The 16,524-nt window shown below is 42.3% G+C and overlaps 1 protein-coding gene across 1 annotated transcript in view; it reads right to left on the reverse strand.

Annotated features, from left to right (window-relative positions):
- Positions 1-317: 317 nt before the first annotated feature.
- Positions 318-16,524, reverse strand: part of LOC124712191 (odorant receptor 46a-like) — a 43,769-nt gene continuing 27,562 nt past the window's right edge. The window contains exons 3-5 of the mRNA XM_047242488.1: positions 11,286-11,387; positions 2,256-2,456; positions 318-374 (exon numbers count right to left, since the gene is read on the reverse strand). Of these exons, the coding sequence (XP_047098444.1) occupies positions 318-374; positions 2,256-2,456; positions 11,286-11,387 (360 nt within the window). The remainder of the gene's footprint in view (positions 375-2,255; positions 2,457-11,285; positions 11,388-16,524) is intronic.

Raw genomic sequence — 16,524 nt, forward strand, 5'->3', positions numbered from 1 at the left:
ACTAACTGTATCTCTAGCCCTTGACTGTCTGTATTTCAACATTTCATTGCGTATTGGCAAGATAAAATTAATTAACATGAGTGATAAAAGATGACACATAACTTCTTTGCTAAGGATCCTGAAAGTCGACCTTATTCTGTTTTAAGTACTTCTACTTTTTAAACGCAGTTGTAGTACCTGTTGAAAAAAAAGTCCTTTACCAGAAGAAACATTATACGCACTGGAACACAATGCAGTTGTAAAATTATAGTGAAAAGGCAGATGTAAAATAGTTGTAGGAGTTCCCTGCAGATTGTAGACAGTGAAGAGTTCAGGCACTAGCGGCCATTCTTTTGGCCCAGGAGAGCATAGTAGGAGTATGATGCATTAACTAACTGAAATCAAATGGAACAATGTCAATATAAAAGGAATGTTCTATATGAAGAGCAAATTCTGTTTGTATTTCACTTTCCAACTTGACTCGTTATTAGTTGAAACTAATCACCACTATGGATTGTATTTCTATATGGAATAACGATATTTTTGGAAATCCATATTCCTGTTCAAGTTTCTAAACTCACCTAGTTTCTTGCTGTTTTGAAGCACAACAAAACTCATACGAAAAGGCTATCAGGTCCTGAATGTTACCTCATATCCTAATTATAACTATCTTGGAACTTTGTAAGAAAGCTTAACAATATATCTAGAAACAATAATATAATGGTGAAGAAGGTATATTACCACAGAGAAAAAGCATGTCAGATATAGTACTGGTTCTTACACTGTGTGGTGGATGTCAAACAAATACTCTTTACAAGGGTATTTACTATAAAACTGCATTACATAGTGTAAGTTTATGGGCCAGAAATATTCTGAGTATGATACCAACCTGGTAGTGACAGACTTTGCTATTTATAAATGCGGCAGAAGTACTACACAACAAAGAATAACCTCAGATGTAACAAGAAGTTAATGACATTTTTCTAATCAGCCTATCACTCCTGTGTTTAATAACTTCCAAACTTCATCCACTTTGCACTGAACCATAAATTGATTACTGAGAAGCATTGTTCTAGATTTGGTTGTGTGGAAGTGGATAATATTATGTATTAGTTTTCCCAATATATCTGTCTTTCTCCATGATTTTTTAGACTGTCATTGTCTTTACAAATATCAATACCATATCTAATAGCAGTTTGTGAGTAGTACAGACAGTACCTGTCGAGATTTTATATGCAAGTTGAGACGGGACGTGAGTCACGTGCTTTGAGTGGTTATAGTAATGCTGGACAAGAAAACTTCAAATGAATACATGCCCTTTTCGTAACTGTATCCGACTTACAACTGCTTCAAAATCATGGGCGTTAGTCACATGTCCTCCTTCACCAGCACTCACATGCAAATACAACCAATGTGACCTTAAGCAACCCAGTGCTCTCTTTACTGACCATTTAAATGTTCATTTAATTTGTGATCTGGTATTATTGATGACGAACTCATTGGTCTAGTTTGTTTTGGATAACCGTCTTAATGGAGCAGGTTATCGTGATTTCCTTCAGAATGTGTTACCAGATTACTTGGGAGATATTCCTTTGCCGAAACGGTGCTTTGTGTACTTTCAGTACAGCGGTACTCCTGCACTTCCCATATGGCAGCTGACACAGTACCCAACTGGAATATATCTTGGGCGTTGGATCAAGTGCCTTGAGTCGTTTCTTGGCCATCGAGATCACCCAATCATACTCCATTACATTGCTGTTTGTGGGGTTGGTTTAAGAGCAAAGTCTATTTGAACAGAATGGATACAAAGGAAGAATTTTTAACACGTATTTGACATGTGAAACCTGAAGGACAGTTGGAAATAGTTCAGATCAGCAACACAGCAGCTGTCTACGAGAGCTGCCAAATGCATTGAAGTTGAAGGTGGACTTTTTGAACATTTTTTGTGAAGAAATATACGAGGTTAAACAAAACGTTTATCCTGGTCTCCCTTTTTTGAAATGATACAGGTGAACTATTTTGGATTTTTTCACTAGTTTTGAAATAGCTCATTTGTTCTTCCTGCAAATGCGGTAAATACAGTCTAGCGCACTCACATAGTCGGAGCAACAGAGGGGATTCTCCTTTGTATTGCAGTCACTCTTTGTGGCAGTCATACTGCAGCTAGGCAATAAATGTGCTATGGATATCCTTTGCTGGTACGCACAGATCCCAGCAGTTCGACATTGCATATAGGTAGGGATCACTGGTTACACAGTAGCTGAGCTGATACTGACCAAGAGGAACGCGGCTCTGTCGATGGGGTAGCAGTAGCCGGCAGTGAAGACGAGGCGCTTCTGGGCGCGGCACAGCAGCAGTCGGAGGACGCGCTTGAAGGCCGCGCTCGACCCCACCCAGGAGCAGCTGTACCCTGCCGTCGATACCGCTTCTGCCCGTTGACATCCATACGTGACGTCCCACTCCTTCTGTGGATCGTGCTGCGTTGATTAACTTAGAAAGAGCTATAGATTAGTTGTTAGATTCATACTGAACTGAAAACCATGGAAAAGCTTGTAAACCCCATTACAAAGGAGCTGTAGGAGAGTGCATATTGTACCTGTATTAAGTGATCTTCGTAATCGTCATATTGGGATTACATTAAGACTCAGAAGTTAGCCATTGTTCATCTTGGGACTTGGAGATGAAATGTAACCTCGTGGAGGCCACAGGCTATTTGTGGATGATATGGTTGTGTCACGTAACATTGGAGGCATGTAGGCTAGCGAATTAAACCATGATGAGACAATGAACTTCTGTGGAATTAAGAAGATAACAGCCGGCCACGTGGCCGAGCAGTTCTGGGCCCTTCCGTCCAGAAACACGCGACTGCTACAGTCGCAGGTTCGAATCCGGCCTCGGGTAGGATTCTAATGTGTAATGTCCTTAGGTTTAATAAGTTCGAGTTCTAGGGGGACTGATGACCTCAGATGTTAAGTCCCACAGTGCTCAGAGCCATTTGATCCATTCTTGAACATAACAGAAGGGAACGACCTCTTGTATCGGGCGTGGAATCGCTACCGGACCATCTGAGACAGATGCTCGCACACGGATGGTCAGCATAATGGCAGGGGGAAGGACTCACACACGGCCAGCCCATTCCGCTTGTATTTGGCGGGTCGCTTGTGCACAACCTAATGTGAGAGACTATGAGATAATTTGGTTCAACAACCCACCGTCTGTGCACAACCTAATGTGAAAGACTCTGAGATAATTTGACTCAACAACCCAACGTTTTGCGAAAACTGCCCTAAAGTTAATGACGTGCAGTCGACTGAGAATTGATAAGCTCGATAAATAAATGAAAACTGAGGATTTAGCACCAACATATGCAGTTCACAAATTTTCTTAGAAATTGATGAATGAAACTTTCAGTTATGTGCCCATAAGTTAAGGGCTGGTCATCAAAATCACCGATGGCGTAGCTATCAAGCTACCTGTCTGCGCACTGAAGAAACTGTCTCTGATTCCCAGTTGAATTCTGCAGGGTGTTCAAACTATTTTCCGTTTTGATACTAGTGAGTATGGGAGAAGTCATAAGATAAGTAAATCAATAAGGAAAATAAGAAGTTGAAAATTTGTTTTTTCAAATGTGTGTGATCAACACTGTTGGAAATAAAGTAGTACACCCTTTCAGAGATTTCCTATTCACTCAAGATTTACTATTTCAACAGTGCATTTGGAGTACATAAAATGTTCACAGATCAATAGCACAAGAGGTTCTAAAGTTCTAAAGATGGAAATTATTCGGAAATGTATCATGTGTAATTTGTGATAAATAAAGTCCTTCTTCACCTGCTGTATGACTTTCTATGTTACCTAGCCATGTTAACTACAAATACCCCATTTACTAAAATGGTCGCTATTCTCCTGCATGACGTAATGTCACACCTTTATTATCTTAATATGGGTTTTGTGTGATTAACACGTCACTGCAGCTTAGTTCCGCTACGTCCTGTATTTCTATGTTCCCAAACTCGCTTTGAGTCGAGCTCAAGCTCACTGTCCATTAAGTGTGATAAGCTGATCTTCCACAAGCTCGTGCCTCTAAAATTCCTTTGCCTTGGGATGTTAATAACAGCAACAGTGGCCAAATGGTCGGAAACACTGATTGGACATGTTTCAGCACCGAGTAATGCTTTGGTCGCAGGGCCAGCGGCAATTTCCTTGAGCAGCTTTTACCTTACGGGTACATAAGCGACAGTCGAAATGTTTGTGGCCTCGATCTCTAGGAAAATATGCATTTGCGGACGCCACATAATTCGATGAAAACTCCTCATTGTCTATCGATCCTGTCAAACATGAGACGATTACGCGTGATGAACTTCAGGGGCAGTTTTCTCTAAAACGGGGTAAGGGAGACGCGGTGGAATGACAAAATATCTTATAGCCATTCATTTTAGTTTATACATTAGTGACTTGTTAAATATGAACCAAATCGATTGGCTGTATTTGAGACCTACCCCTGTGAGGAAGTTGTTGGTCTTCTCAGGGTTTGTTCAACAGCACCTAACGTAGCCTCTGTTTTTGATTAACACTCGTCATCCAATATCACCTTCGCAATAATTTTTTAAGTGGCTAATTTTCTGATGGATGATATTATCACAATGTTGTTGCCAGAGAAGTATTATTAGTACATGAGTTGGGGTAGTTGCAGAAAGAGACGATATGGGGGGAACGATATAGGATGAAGTCTAATGCAGAAAGGGCTTTTAGCCAAGGGACCAATGGGCTACGAACAAATGTAGGTACAATTTATTCGTATATCGTACCACAGCCATGAACTCTTCAAAAAACGGTGTCATGAGTCCACCCTGCTGCTGCGTAATTAACACGCGTTTACGTCATCACGTTTCGCATGCTTGACCAGTTTTGGTCTTTCAGGCCATTCTCATGTTGTCAGTACCTACAGCATTCGACAATGGCCGGCAAGGCTGAAATTTTCCAATTATGCCAAAAGCAAAAAGTTAACACTTGTTAGGTAAACAACACCCTAGGAGCAATCAGGACATTGTCCTTTAAAATATCTAACTATTTTAATACGAAAAAATAAATACATAAGTAATGTTATTTAGAGAAATAAGATGAAGGAAACGAAGAGAAGGAAATAGATTTACACATAAAGTACATATCAGTGAGGTATTCGAGAGATACAGTAAAAGAGCGGAACGGTAGAAGTGGATAACTGAATGAGGAGTAGGAGAGAAAAATTGGACGGATATGCGGTTTTCGGTCAGAAATGAGTTATTTGAAATACTCGCGACGTCCTAGAAATATGAAGAGAAAAGGAGAAAAATTATGAAACGAATTGGAAGCATAGGAAGGCACTTGAAACATCGCGCCACTATTAGCCACAGATTTACAGAACACCTTTGTATTATAAGATAATTTAACTGAAGCTTAAAGATGATAATGAATAACATTAAGCTGAAAAACAATTTAGGTTAAATGAGAAAAGTAATAGTTAAGGAATTGGCAAAATAACGCTACCTGACAATATAAAATTGAACAACTACGACACATGGCTGGATGTCGATGTACCTAAGTACATGTACACTGCGCCAAACATCATTAGGTGGCTTCCGCGTAATGACCATGAGATAATTCGAGAAATTAGATGCAATAAAGAGGCTTACTGACAATCATTCTTCACAAGTTAGAGGGCTCAGTTAGTGGTACAAAATGTGCACTCCGCCAAACACCATTAGGTGGCTTGTGGAGTATGATGCGGACGTAGATAGCACTGATGCTCAAATCATTATAGGCATTGAAAGCTGGGTGATGCCGGATATAAGCTCAGCCGAAATTTCTGCGAAGAACCTAACGCTGCTCCGAAAAGATAGGCTAAACACGGTTGGCGGTGACGTGCTTGTTGCTGTCTGAAGGTGTTCATTCTTTCCGCACGCTATACGAGATTGGAATAATAGAGAATTGTGAAAGTGGTTCGATGAACCCTCTGCGAGGCACATAAATGTGATTTGCAGAGTATCCATGTAGAGGTAGACATTTAGGACATCTAGGGCTTCCTACGTACCTCTCATGCGACAGTACTGGGGTGTAACATTCAGTAGGATAATCCTCGTTCACACATGGCAGTTGTCTCTGTGGTCTGTGTGATGTTAAGGTACTCCCATCGCCAAGAAGATCACCAGAGTTTCCGTAGGCAGAACACGTATGAGACCAGCTCGTAGGTCAACTGTATCCCAATGTCAGCATCCAGAAAATCAAGGAGCAGTTGCAACAGTTATTCTCCAGGAGAGGACACAACGACTTTATGACTTCCGTCCCAATTCAGTCAGTGCATGAATCCAGGCTAGAGAAAGTGCAATGTCATACTGATAAACAGGCCTATATTGCCTAGTTCTTTGTAAATTTGACTCGAATTCACATCAGTTACCCTCTGAAACGTGGAAGTATCATTTCGTTTCCTCTTCCCCACTTAGGTCCCTCAGCCGGCCGGGGTGGCCGAGCGGTTCTAGGCGCTACAGTCTGGAACTGCGCGACCACTACGGTCGCAGGGTCGAATCTTGCGTCGGGCATGGATGTGTGTGATGTCCTTACGTTAGTTAGGTTTAAGAAGTTCTAAGTTCTAGGGGACTGATGACCTCAGAAGTTAAGTCCCATAGTGCTCAGAGCCATTTGAACCAATTTTAGGTCCCTCACTATGAGGATGCATATCATGAGTACTTTAAATACACTCTGTAATGGCCCTGAGCGTAACTTATCTTTGGCACTGGACGAGGTGAGTTTGCGTTAGCCAAAAATGCCTTTGAAGTGACAGAGGCAGCATTACCAACACCTAACTGACCCTGAACAACGTCGGGTAATAGGATTACGAAAATCTGGATGATCATTCTGGCATACTGCAGGAAGATTTGGGAGGTATGTAGCTAGTGTACGTGATTGCTGACAGCGGTAGTTATGAGAATATACAGTCGCAACAGGACTGGGCTGTGGGCGGCCGCGTGGCGCTGCCGAGAGGGACGACCTTCGTGATGGCAGGGATCTTTCGCATCTGCAGCAGCAGTTTAATCAGCAGTTGGCATCACAGTGACACAACTAACAGTTACAAATTGGTTACTTCAAGAACAGCTCCGAGATCTACGCCCTGTAGTGTGCATTCCACTGAGCCCAAAAACCACTACTATTCACGACTTCAGTGGTGTCAAACGAGACCTTATTGGGGGCGCGGTGGAGGTTTGTTTTGTTGTCTGATGAACGGTGGTTCTGCTTCAGCGCCAGTGATGGCTGTGTGTTGGTTACAAGGACGCCAGCTGAGGGCCTACGTTTCTTAAAACTCTACCTTTGGATTTAATAAAGAATATCCACTCTGCAATCTTAAAACAGCATCTTTGGATTTAATGAAGTTTCTCAGCTTTATCTAAAATTGCTTTTTTGGATCTACGTTTTTAAAATAAATTTAAGACCCTCTCAATGATCCGCCACTTGAGCTAACCGCACACCCAGACGTACGAGGAATGGCCGGATTAGTGACAACCTAGTGTGCTGAATTCCAAAAGCGAATAGAGAGAGAGAGAGAGAGAGAGAGAGAGAGAGAGAGAGAGAGAGAGAGAGATTGAGAGAGAGAGAGAGAGGGAGGGAGGGAGAGTGAGAGAAATATATATACTGAGAAACAGAAACAGATATTAAGACAGAGAAATACAGAAACAGAAGGAAGTTCATTCTTTCATCCTAAAAATTGTGACTTAATTAAATCTTTATTTATTTTATATTAAAAGAAAGAATAGGCCAGAAAACCAAATACAAGGTTAAGAAAACATGATACAAGATTAAATTGAAATTAGGTCATGTGCAGGATACCAACATGCTAAATTTCTCTGAATTGTTATCGTAATACTGTGGCATTCCCAGTAAAGCGAACCCATAACTTACTCAAGTTAAAGAAAAAAAGTTAATAAGTAACAAATAAAATTCATTAAGTACGTAAAGAGCTTCATTGGTAAAAGAAATTGGAACCAATCAGATTGAGAGGTCATCAACATTTTGAGTTCTCCGTGTAGTGAACTGACTGCACCGCCTTCGCTTTGATTGGAAGTACGGCCCTGATCACTAGGCTCACGCACACTGTGGAAGAAATTAGTCACCCAGAGATGAGGTCACACTAACACCACGTAACGCCACCTGTAGCCCTCATAGTGGCCTATTTTCGGCGAATGAGAGAGCCCACAAGATTTGCAGACATGTTTTATCCACCTGAAGTCATTCATTGCTGCTTAGACCCCGTAGAGATACCAAAATTGCGATAAATGTGACTGCTACGTTTCGTCCACTGTTCCACATTTCCTATGAAGTTATGCGAGGGGCGTTCATTCAGAAACACAACACCTTTTTTTCTCAACCAGTTGGTTTAAAAGTTCGAGATTTGTTGTGGGACAACGTGGAATATTCCTGCTCAAGACGCCATAGTTTCATGAAATTCCGATATGTGGGGGCGCCTTCAAAATGGTGCCTGTAACGGAGGTGCATTCCAAGCAGAGATCTATCATTTAGTTCCTTTGACGAAAAACCAGAGCATGGAAGATACTCACAATCGCTTACACAATATCTACGAAGGCCTGACAGTGAACAAAAGCACGGCGAGCCGTTGTGACAGGCGTCTGTCATCATCGCAAAAGAGATGGCGCAAATCTGTCCCATCTCCCGCGTGCCGACCGGCAGCACGCAGCTGTGACTCCTACAGTGTTGGAACGTGCGGACACTCTCATTTCATGTGATCAACTGATCACAATCAAACACTTCGCTACTTAGGTGGACGTCTCCGTTAGTAGTACTAACACACTCGTCCTCCAGTTGGCTTACTCTATGCCTAACAGATCATAAAGATCAACGAAGGGGCTTCCGTGTGGAACTGATTGCGCATCGCGAGGCTGATCGCGACAATTTTTTGTCGAACAGAGTCACAGGCGATGAAATGGGGCTTTGTCACTTCAAACCAGAAGAAATGCGGTAATCCAAGGACTGGAACCACACCACCTGTCCTTCGAAGGAAATATTCAAAGCCGTACCCTCGGCTGATAAAGTCATGGTGACGGTCTTCTGAAGTGGTCGCTCTCTTTGATGTCCTCCCCCATGGTGCAACGATCAACTCTGAAGTGAAACTTCCTGGCAGATTAAAACTGTGTGCCGGACCGAGACTAAAACTTGGGACCTTTGCCTTTCGCGGGCAAGTGCTCTACCATCTGAGCCACCCAAGCACGATTCACGCCCCGTCCTCACAGCTCCATTCCGCCAGTACCTCGTCTCCTACCTTCCAGACTTCACAGAAGCTCTCCTGCGAACCTTGCAAAACTAGCACTCCTGGAAGAAAGGATGTTGTGGAGACATGGATTAGCCACAGCCTGGGGGGATGTTTCCAGAATGAGATTTTCATTCTGCAGCGGAGTTCTGGAAACATCCCTCAGGCTGTGGCTAAGCCATGTCTCCGCAATATCCTTTCTTCCCGGAGTGCTAGATCTGCAAGGTTTCAGAACAGCTTCTGTGAAGTTTGGGAACTGGGAGACGAGGTACTGGCGGAATTGGAGCTGTAAGGACAGGTCGGTAGTCGTGCTAGTGTTGCTCAGTTGGCAGAGCCCTTGACCGTGAAAGGCAAATGTCCTGCGTTCGAGTCTCAGTCGGCCATACAGTTTAAATCTGCCAGGAAGTTTCATATTAGCGCACACTCCACTGCAGAGTGTAAATCTCATTCTGGGAACTCCGAAGTGTATTGTGCTACCCTCGGAAACTAAAGACACCAGAGTACTCGTCGCCAGAAAAATTCAAACGAATTTCTTCTTCTCCATGCCAGCGGGAGGCCTCACTCAAGTGTACGCAAGTAAGATAAGCTCACAGGATTCCATTGGACTGTTCTTCCTCAACCACCTCACAGCCCGAGTCTTGCACCTTCTGACTATCATCTGTCTGGCCCAGTGAATGATGCACTCCGCGGGAAGCAGAACGTGGATGATGGGGGACTGTTTGGTGCAGCAAGACGCTGGTTCCTTTATCGACAAGTGAAATGGTACTCTCCTGGCATTAGGGTCTCCCCGTAAGGTGGCTGAAGGCCGTCGTGTTGAACGGAGATCATGTTGACAAATTGGGTTTGGTAGCCGAAAGAATGGGGAGTAATAATATGTTGCATCGGAATCCTGAATAAAATCAACCTGATTTCAGAAAAAAATGCATTGTGTTACTTATTGAACCTCCCTCGAAGAAATATAACGGATCAGTCCAGATGCAACGGGGCGTCTGACTGTTCGTGAAAGCTATAACTAACGCTTTCAGCCGTATGAACACAGTGGCCCTCATGGAAGGCGTGAGTGTCCACAGATATCATGAGGAGTATAAGAAAAGACAATAACTGTCACCAAGAATGTCGAAACAAACATCCTGGTTCACGTTCCTAGTATCCTGAAAAAGAGTTCCCACGTCATGGTTCGAAAAACATCCCAAAAACATCGCAGAACCACTTCCTATATGAACTACAAATTACACACTCTACAGGTAAACATCTTATTGGACTGTTCCTGCACTCGAACCTTGCAACATTTAAAAGAGGCCTAAACGCGATTTGTCGGACCACAATGAATGCCACGAATCAGCTAAAGAAAACTCGTAGCTTTACGTGCTGCTGTGATCAATCTCCTTGTGCAAGGTACCCGACTGTACGTGTCCAATGCACTCAGATCCCTTATGAACAGACCTGAAGTCGCTCACGACAGCAGTTTCTCTCATTGACCAGGCATGAAACTCGTATACGGTTCCAACCCGTTAGGGATTTCCACGACCAGTGTGCTCACTCCATGTTACATGACTGTGGGTTTAAAATTCCTCGTAGAGTTCGTGTTTATTTACCAATAAATCGGGAAACCTCGTTCACGTTGTGGTCTTTGCCATGTTCCGGCACGATAGCTCTTTACTGGCATTGTGTCTTGTCTCTATGTCGACCTCGTCTGTTTCCATACAATGAACTGACGCCATTTCAAAGCCACGATCTACGACAGGGGTAGAGAGTCACTTGAACGCCTGGCACTACAGTACTATATCCCCTATAGAGCTCAAGAGCAACTAGTGTGCTCATTTCAGGGTTGCCATATTTCGTTCAGTCAGCTTGTGAGCTCCACCGCTTCACACTACAGTGTTCAATGTGAGTTAAATCATAGTTGCCATCCCACATTATTCCAGCTAATACATGTTACGTGGAATTCACAAGCACACGTCTGAATCCACACGAAACTCATCATCACACAGCTATCTACTTGGAGTGAACTCACCTCTTCCGTCACGCTGTGAGCTGCCCAGCAGTAAAGGAAGACTTGGCCTCCAGGCACCGGAAGGAAGGCCACGCACTGGAACACTGCGGCGAGCTCTGTACTCTGAGGGGCAGAAAACGATGAGAATGGGTGTGGACTGTACGCAGGAGCGGCGAGGCACGGAACAGATGTATATTACAGATATATTTGTATGTGTGTGTGATGGTGTGTGTGTGTGTGTGTGTGTGTGTGTGTGTGTGTGTGTCCAACGTCTGCTCCTGAACCACGTGAGTCATTTAAACCAAACTTGAAACACATATCCTTTACTATCAGGCAACAATCGCTGTGGGAATAAGAAACGTCTATCTAATGTAGTTCATGAGATATGTTGTCATAAACAGGGAGATTATTGAAAAAAATGTCGAATCTTTTCTGACGGCGAAATGTCTTACGCGTACTTCTGTGCTACTAACTGTATTCGCAATCATTTTCGCGGACCGTATCCAGATATGCCGCTAAATGCATCTGCTAAGTATATCATGGTATCACATCTAGTTTTAGCAGACGACGTCATAAACACATAAATGCGTGACGAGCTGTCACATTGTGTACGACATTTTAACTTATTACGTCTGTTCTGTTAACTCTCTCTCAACAGATTTTGCAAAACAAAAAAATGGCTCTGAGCACTATGGGACTCAACTGCTGAGGTCATTAGTCCCCTAGAACTTAGAACTAGTTAAACCTAACTAACCTAAGGACATCACAAACATCCATGCCAGAGGCAGGATTCGAACCTGCGACCATAGCGGTCTTGCGGTTCCAGACTGCAGCGCCTTTAACCACACGGCCACTTCGGCCGGCTCAGATTTTGCAGACAGTATCCACGTATGGCGCTGAACGCGCCTACAAAATTGTGTTGTGTATATATAGATCAGGAGGTATGACGTCATAAGCACTTAGATGCGTGTAGAATTTATGTATGATGCATGAATTTTCAATACATTTACCCTTTACTAATGAGACTCTCATACAGCCGAGTCAGTTTTTAGGTAATTCCTAACGCGTGGTAGAGCTTTTGACAGAATTCAACTCCGAAGTGCTAACAGCTGTAGGACAAAATATTAGCCATCTATATAGCTATGAAGAGGTGTTGAAATAGAGACGTTTACAAAACCGCGTTGTGGACACGTGAAGCAGCTGCTCCTGGCGTTCAGAAATTGTCGCGATCATGCTTTTTATTTAGGTTACTGCACTTATACATTGGTACATTACGCATATTTCTTTATACGACTATTTCATAATTTCAAAGGTGCTTTCATGAATATGTGGAAGTGAATTTCTTTCGGAATTTCATTACAAACAGAGCTCATATTTGTTTCCGTTTCTTATAGAAAATTGGCAGAATGAATACTTAGACAATGTCGGCAATCAGACAGTATAAAAGTAAAAGAAAATGAAGAACCACGACTTTAACAAATAACTTAATTTGTCCGTAACGGGGCAACGTGTCGACAGGTGAATATTTTTTCCATTTCATTTGGTACGGAATACTGCAAACAAATTACAGTTACACAAACTGTGATACTACAAATACGTAGTGGCAGCTACCACATAAACTGGTTAAAATAAGTTTTGTGACCTCTATATATCTGTGAAAGTGCAAGGACGTTGACTGAGGGTTGGTTGATTGCTTGAATTGGGGGAGGAGACAAAACAGCGAGGTCATCTGTCCCATCACATAAGGTAAGTATGGGGTAGGAAATCGGCAGTGCCCTTTCAAAGGAACCGTCCCGGCAATTGCCTGGAGCAAATTAGGGAGATCATGACAAACGTAACTCTGGATGGCGGGACGGGGGTATGAACTGTCGTCCTCTCGAACAGGACTCCAGTGTGCTAACTGTTGCGCCACATTGCTTGGTGTCGATTGAAGGAAGGTGAGGATGCTAAAGAAGAAGCCTAAAGGAAAAACAGATAACTTTACTGCTTTATAAACATAAAATAAAACCCAAACTAGTGGCCGTCTGACCGAAAGGCTTCATCTCAGCACATCTATGAATTAAATATCTTCTTCTGGGGAGAATTCAATATCATGTTGCTCCACCTCTTGGTTTGTAGCAAGCAGATGCCCTCCTTGGCCTTGTACCCACAAGGTGATAGAGAAATTGGTGTTCGAGCTTGTCACATCATATGGTCATCGATCACCTGAGGTACGTTCCTGCCACGATACAAAAGTCTCTAATGGTCCCAGGCTTTCTCATCTTGTTCGATATAAGCAGTTAAAGCAGACCATTCTAGTCGGTTTACTTGAGTAAGCTCTTCATAGGGATGTGGGCCATTCCTTCATAGAGATGTGGACCAGCAGTTGTAGGAAGTGTTGGGGAGTGAATACCTGGTCATCAGCACTGTGAAGCCTAGTGCAGGGTTGGCTCAGGTGACTGTCAGCGTAGGGAAGTTATGTAGAAATTTTACGAACGAGGATAGTGGGTGGAGCAGGAAACATTCTTTATAGGGACGGGGAATATGATGTAGGTGGTGACCTGGTAAAAGCAGCCACTCAAACTGGTAGCTCTAATGTACATTTCGCGCAACTGTTTCAGCGTCATGATCGGCCTAAATCCACATCTACATACATACTCCGCAATCCACCATACGGTGCGTGGCGGAGGGTACCTCATATCACAACTAGCATCTTCTCTCCCTGTTCCACTCCCAAACAGAACGAGGGGAAAATGATTGGCTATATGCCTCTGTACGAGCCCTAATCTCTCTTATCTTATCTTTGTGGTCTTTCCGCAAAATATAAGTCGGCGGCAGTAAAATTGTACTACAGTCAGCCTCAAATGCTGGTTCTCTACATTTCCTCAATAGCGATTCACGAAAAGAATGCCTCCTTTCCTCCAGAGACTCCCACCCGAGTTCCTGAAGCCTTTCCGTAACACTCGCGTGATGATGAAACCTACCAGTAACAAATCTAGCAGCCCGCCTCTGAATTGCTTCTATGTCCTGCCTCAATTAGACCTGATAGGGGTCCCAAACGCTCGAGCAGTACTCAAGAATAGGTCGTATTAGTGTTTTATAAGCGGTCGAGGGTTCCTTTACCAGGATACATATTAATTGTTTCTTAAGGAGTTTCTTGTGAGGGGAGGTGGAGGGGGGAAGTGGCTATGGGCGTAAAAACACTACTTCATTTGAGTCCATAGAAGTATCATGCCACTGCACCGAACAGATATTTGAATGTTGTGCAGGGTCAGTTGAATTTTCTGAAACTAAACTTTTAATTGTTGTTGTTTATAGAACTCTGACTTTAGAGCATTTTTGTTCAAGCTAGAGAGGGTTCTTAATTCACTTTGTAGGAAGTACCAAAAATTAGTTATATGTGGTGACTTCAGTATAAATTTTGTATATGGTTGTGCAAGAAATAGGATGTTGTTAAGTTTCCTAAATTCATATGCTCTGATGCAGACAGTATTTTTTCCAGCTAGGGTTCAGGGGACAGTAGCGCAGCGATAGACAATATTTTTATTCATTCTTCATTACTAGTTGGTATTCAGTTAGTAAAAGGGTGAATGGCCTTTCAGACCATAATGCACAAATTTTAACAGTAAAAGGCTATTGTAGTCAAACGAATGTCACATATAATTACAAACTATAAAGAAAAGTTAATCCAACAGCGATTGAGAGTTTTTTAAACCTTGTCAAGGAACAAGAGTGGCAGGATGTTTATAGTGCCAATAACATAGATGACAAATATATTGCTTTCCTCAAAACATTTCTTATGCTCTTTGAGAGTTGATTCCCATTAGAACGTTGTAAACGGGTTATTAGCAGTAATAGGCATGCTGGGTGGCTGACTGGTGGGATAAGGATATCATGTAGAACAAAGCGGGAATTACATAAAAATGTTAGAAGCAGTCAGAATCAAGCTGCTGTAGCCCATGACAAACCGTATTGTAAGGTGCTTAAAAATGTTATTAGGAGGGCAAAGTGTTTGTGGTATGCAAATAGAATAGCTAATTCACACGATAAAATTAAAAACATGTGGCCAGTTGTGAGGGAAGTGTCTGGCCAGCAGCACAAGATCGATGACATAAAGTCAGTGGGTAGTAAAAATATTTCTGTTACTGATAAATCAGATATAAGTACAGTAATTGATAATCACTTTCTGAGCATTTGCTGGCGAATTAAATAAAAATTCAGTTTCTACAGGGTATTATATAACTTCCTTGGCAAATGCCTTTCCGAGATTGAAGTCTGAAATACTCCCCTGTGATACTGACAAGGGGGAGATTGAGTCTATAACCAAATCACTGAAGACGAAGGACTCTCATGGATATGATGGAATGCCTAGCAGAAAATTAAAGTACTATGTTGCATATGTTAGCCTGGTATTTAGCCATATTTGTAATGTTTCCTTTAGGTGTAGTCAATTTACTGAACGATTGAAGTACTCAGTAGTAAAGCCGCTTTATAGAAAAGGAGAAAGGGATAATGTAGACAATTTTAGACCTATTTCTATGCCCTCAGTGTTTCCTAAAGTTATTGAAAAGGCTGTGAATGTAAGGATATTTTATCATTTTATATCGCACGATTTGCTATCAAATGTACTGTTTGGCTTCAAAAGTGGTTTATATAACTGTAAATGCTACATTCTCTTTTCTCTGTGAGGTACTGGATAGATTGAACAAAAAGTTTCGAGCACTAGGCGTATTTTTTTATTTAAGTTAAGTGTTCGATAATGTTGATCACAAAATAATGCTCCAGAAGTTGGACCATTACAGAATACAGGGATTAGCTCACAATTGGTTCACCTCCTACTTTAGCAACAGACAGCAAATGATAATTATTCACAATGTTGAGAAAGGCTGTGATGTGGGGTCTGAGTAGGATTTGGTCAAGTGGGGGATGCTCCAGGGATCAGTGTTGGTGCCACTCTTGTTCCTTATTTATATAAATGATATACCCTCTGGTACTGTTGGTAAGTCTAAAATATATCTGTTTGCTGATGACACTTGCTTGATAGTAAAGGCTATTGTGTACAACAATGGCTCGGTTTCATGACCTAAGATCACGGCTTGTAGAAAATAAAGTAACATTAAATCACAGTAAGACTCAATTTTTAGAGTTTCTAACACACAGTTCTACAAAACCTGACGTTTTAATTCCATAGACTGGGCAAATGATTAGTGAAACTGAACAGTTCTAATTTCTATGTGTTCAGATAGTAAACTGCCGTGGAAACCCTACATTCATGGTCTTG

The sequence above is a fragment of the Schistocerca piceifrons genome, chromosome 8 (assembly GCF_021461385.2).
Source record: "Schistocerca piceifrons isolate TAMUIC-IGC-003096 chromosome 8, iqSchPice1.1, whole genome shotgun sequence".
NCBI lineage: Eukaryota > Metazoa > Arthropoda > Insecta > Orthoptera > Acrididae > Schistocerca > Schistocerca piceifrons.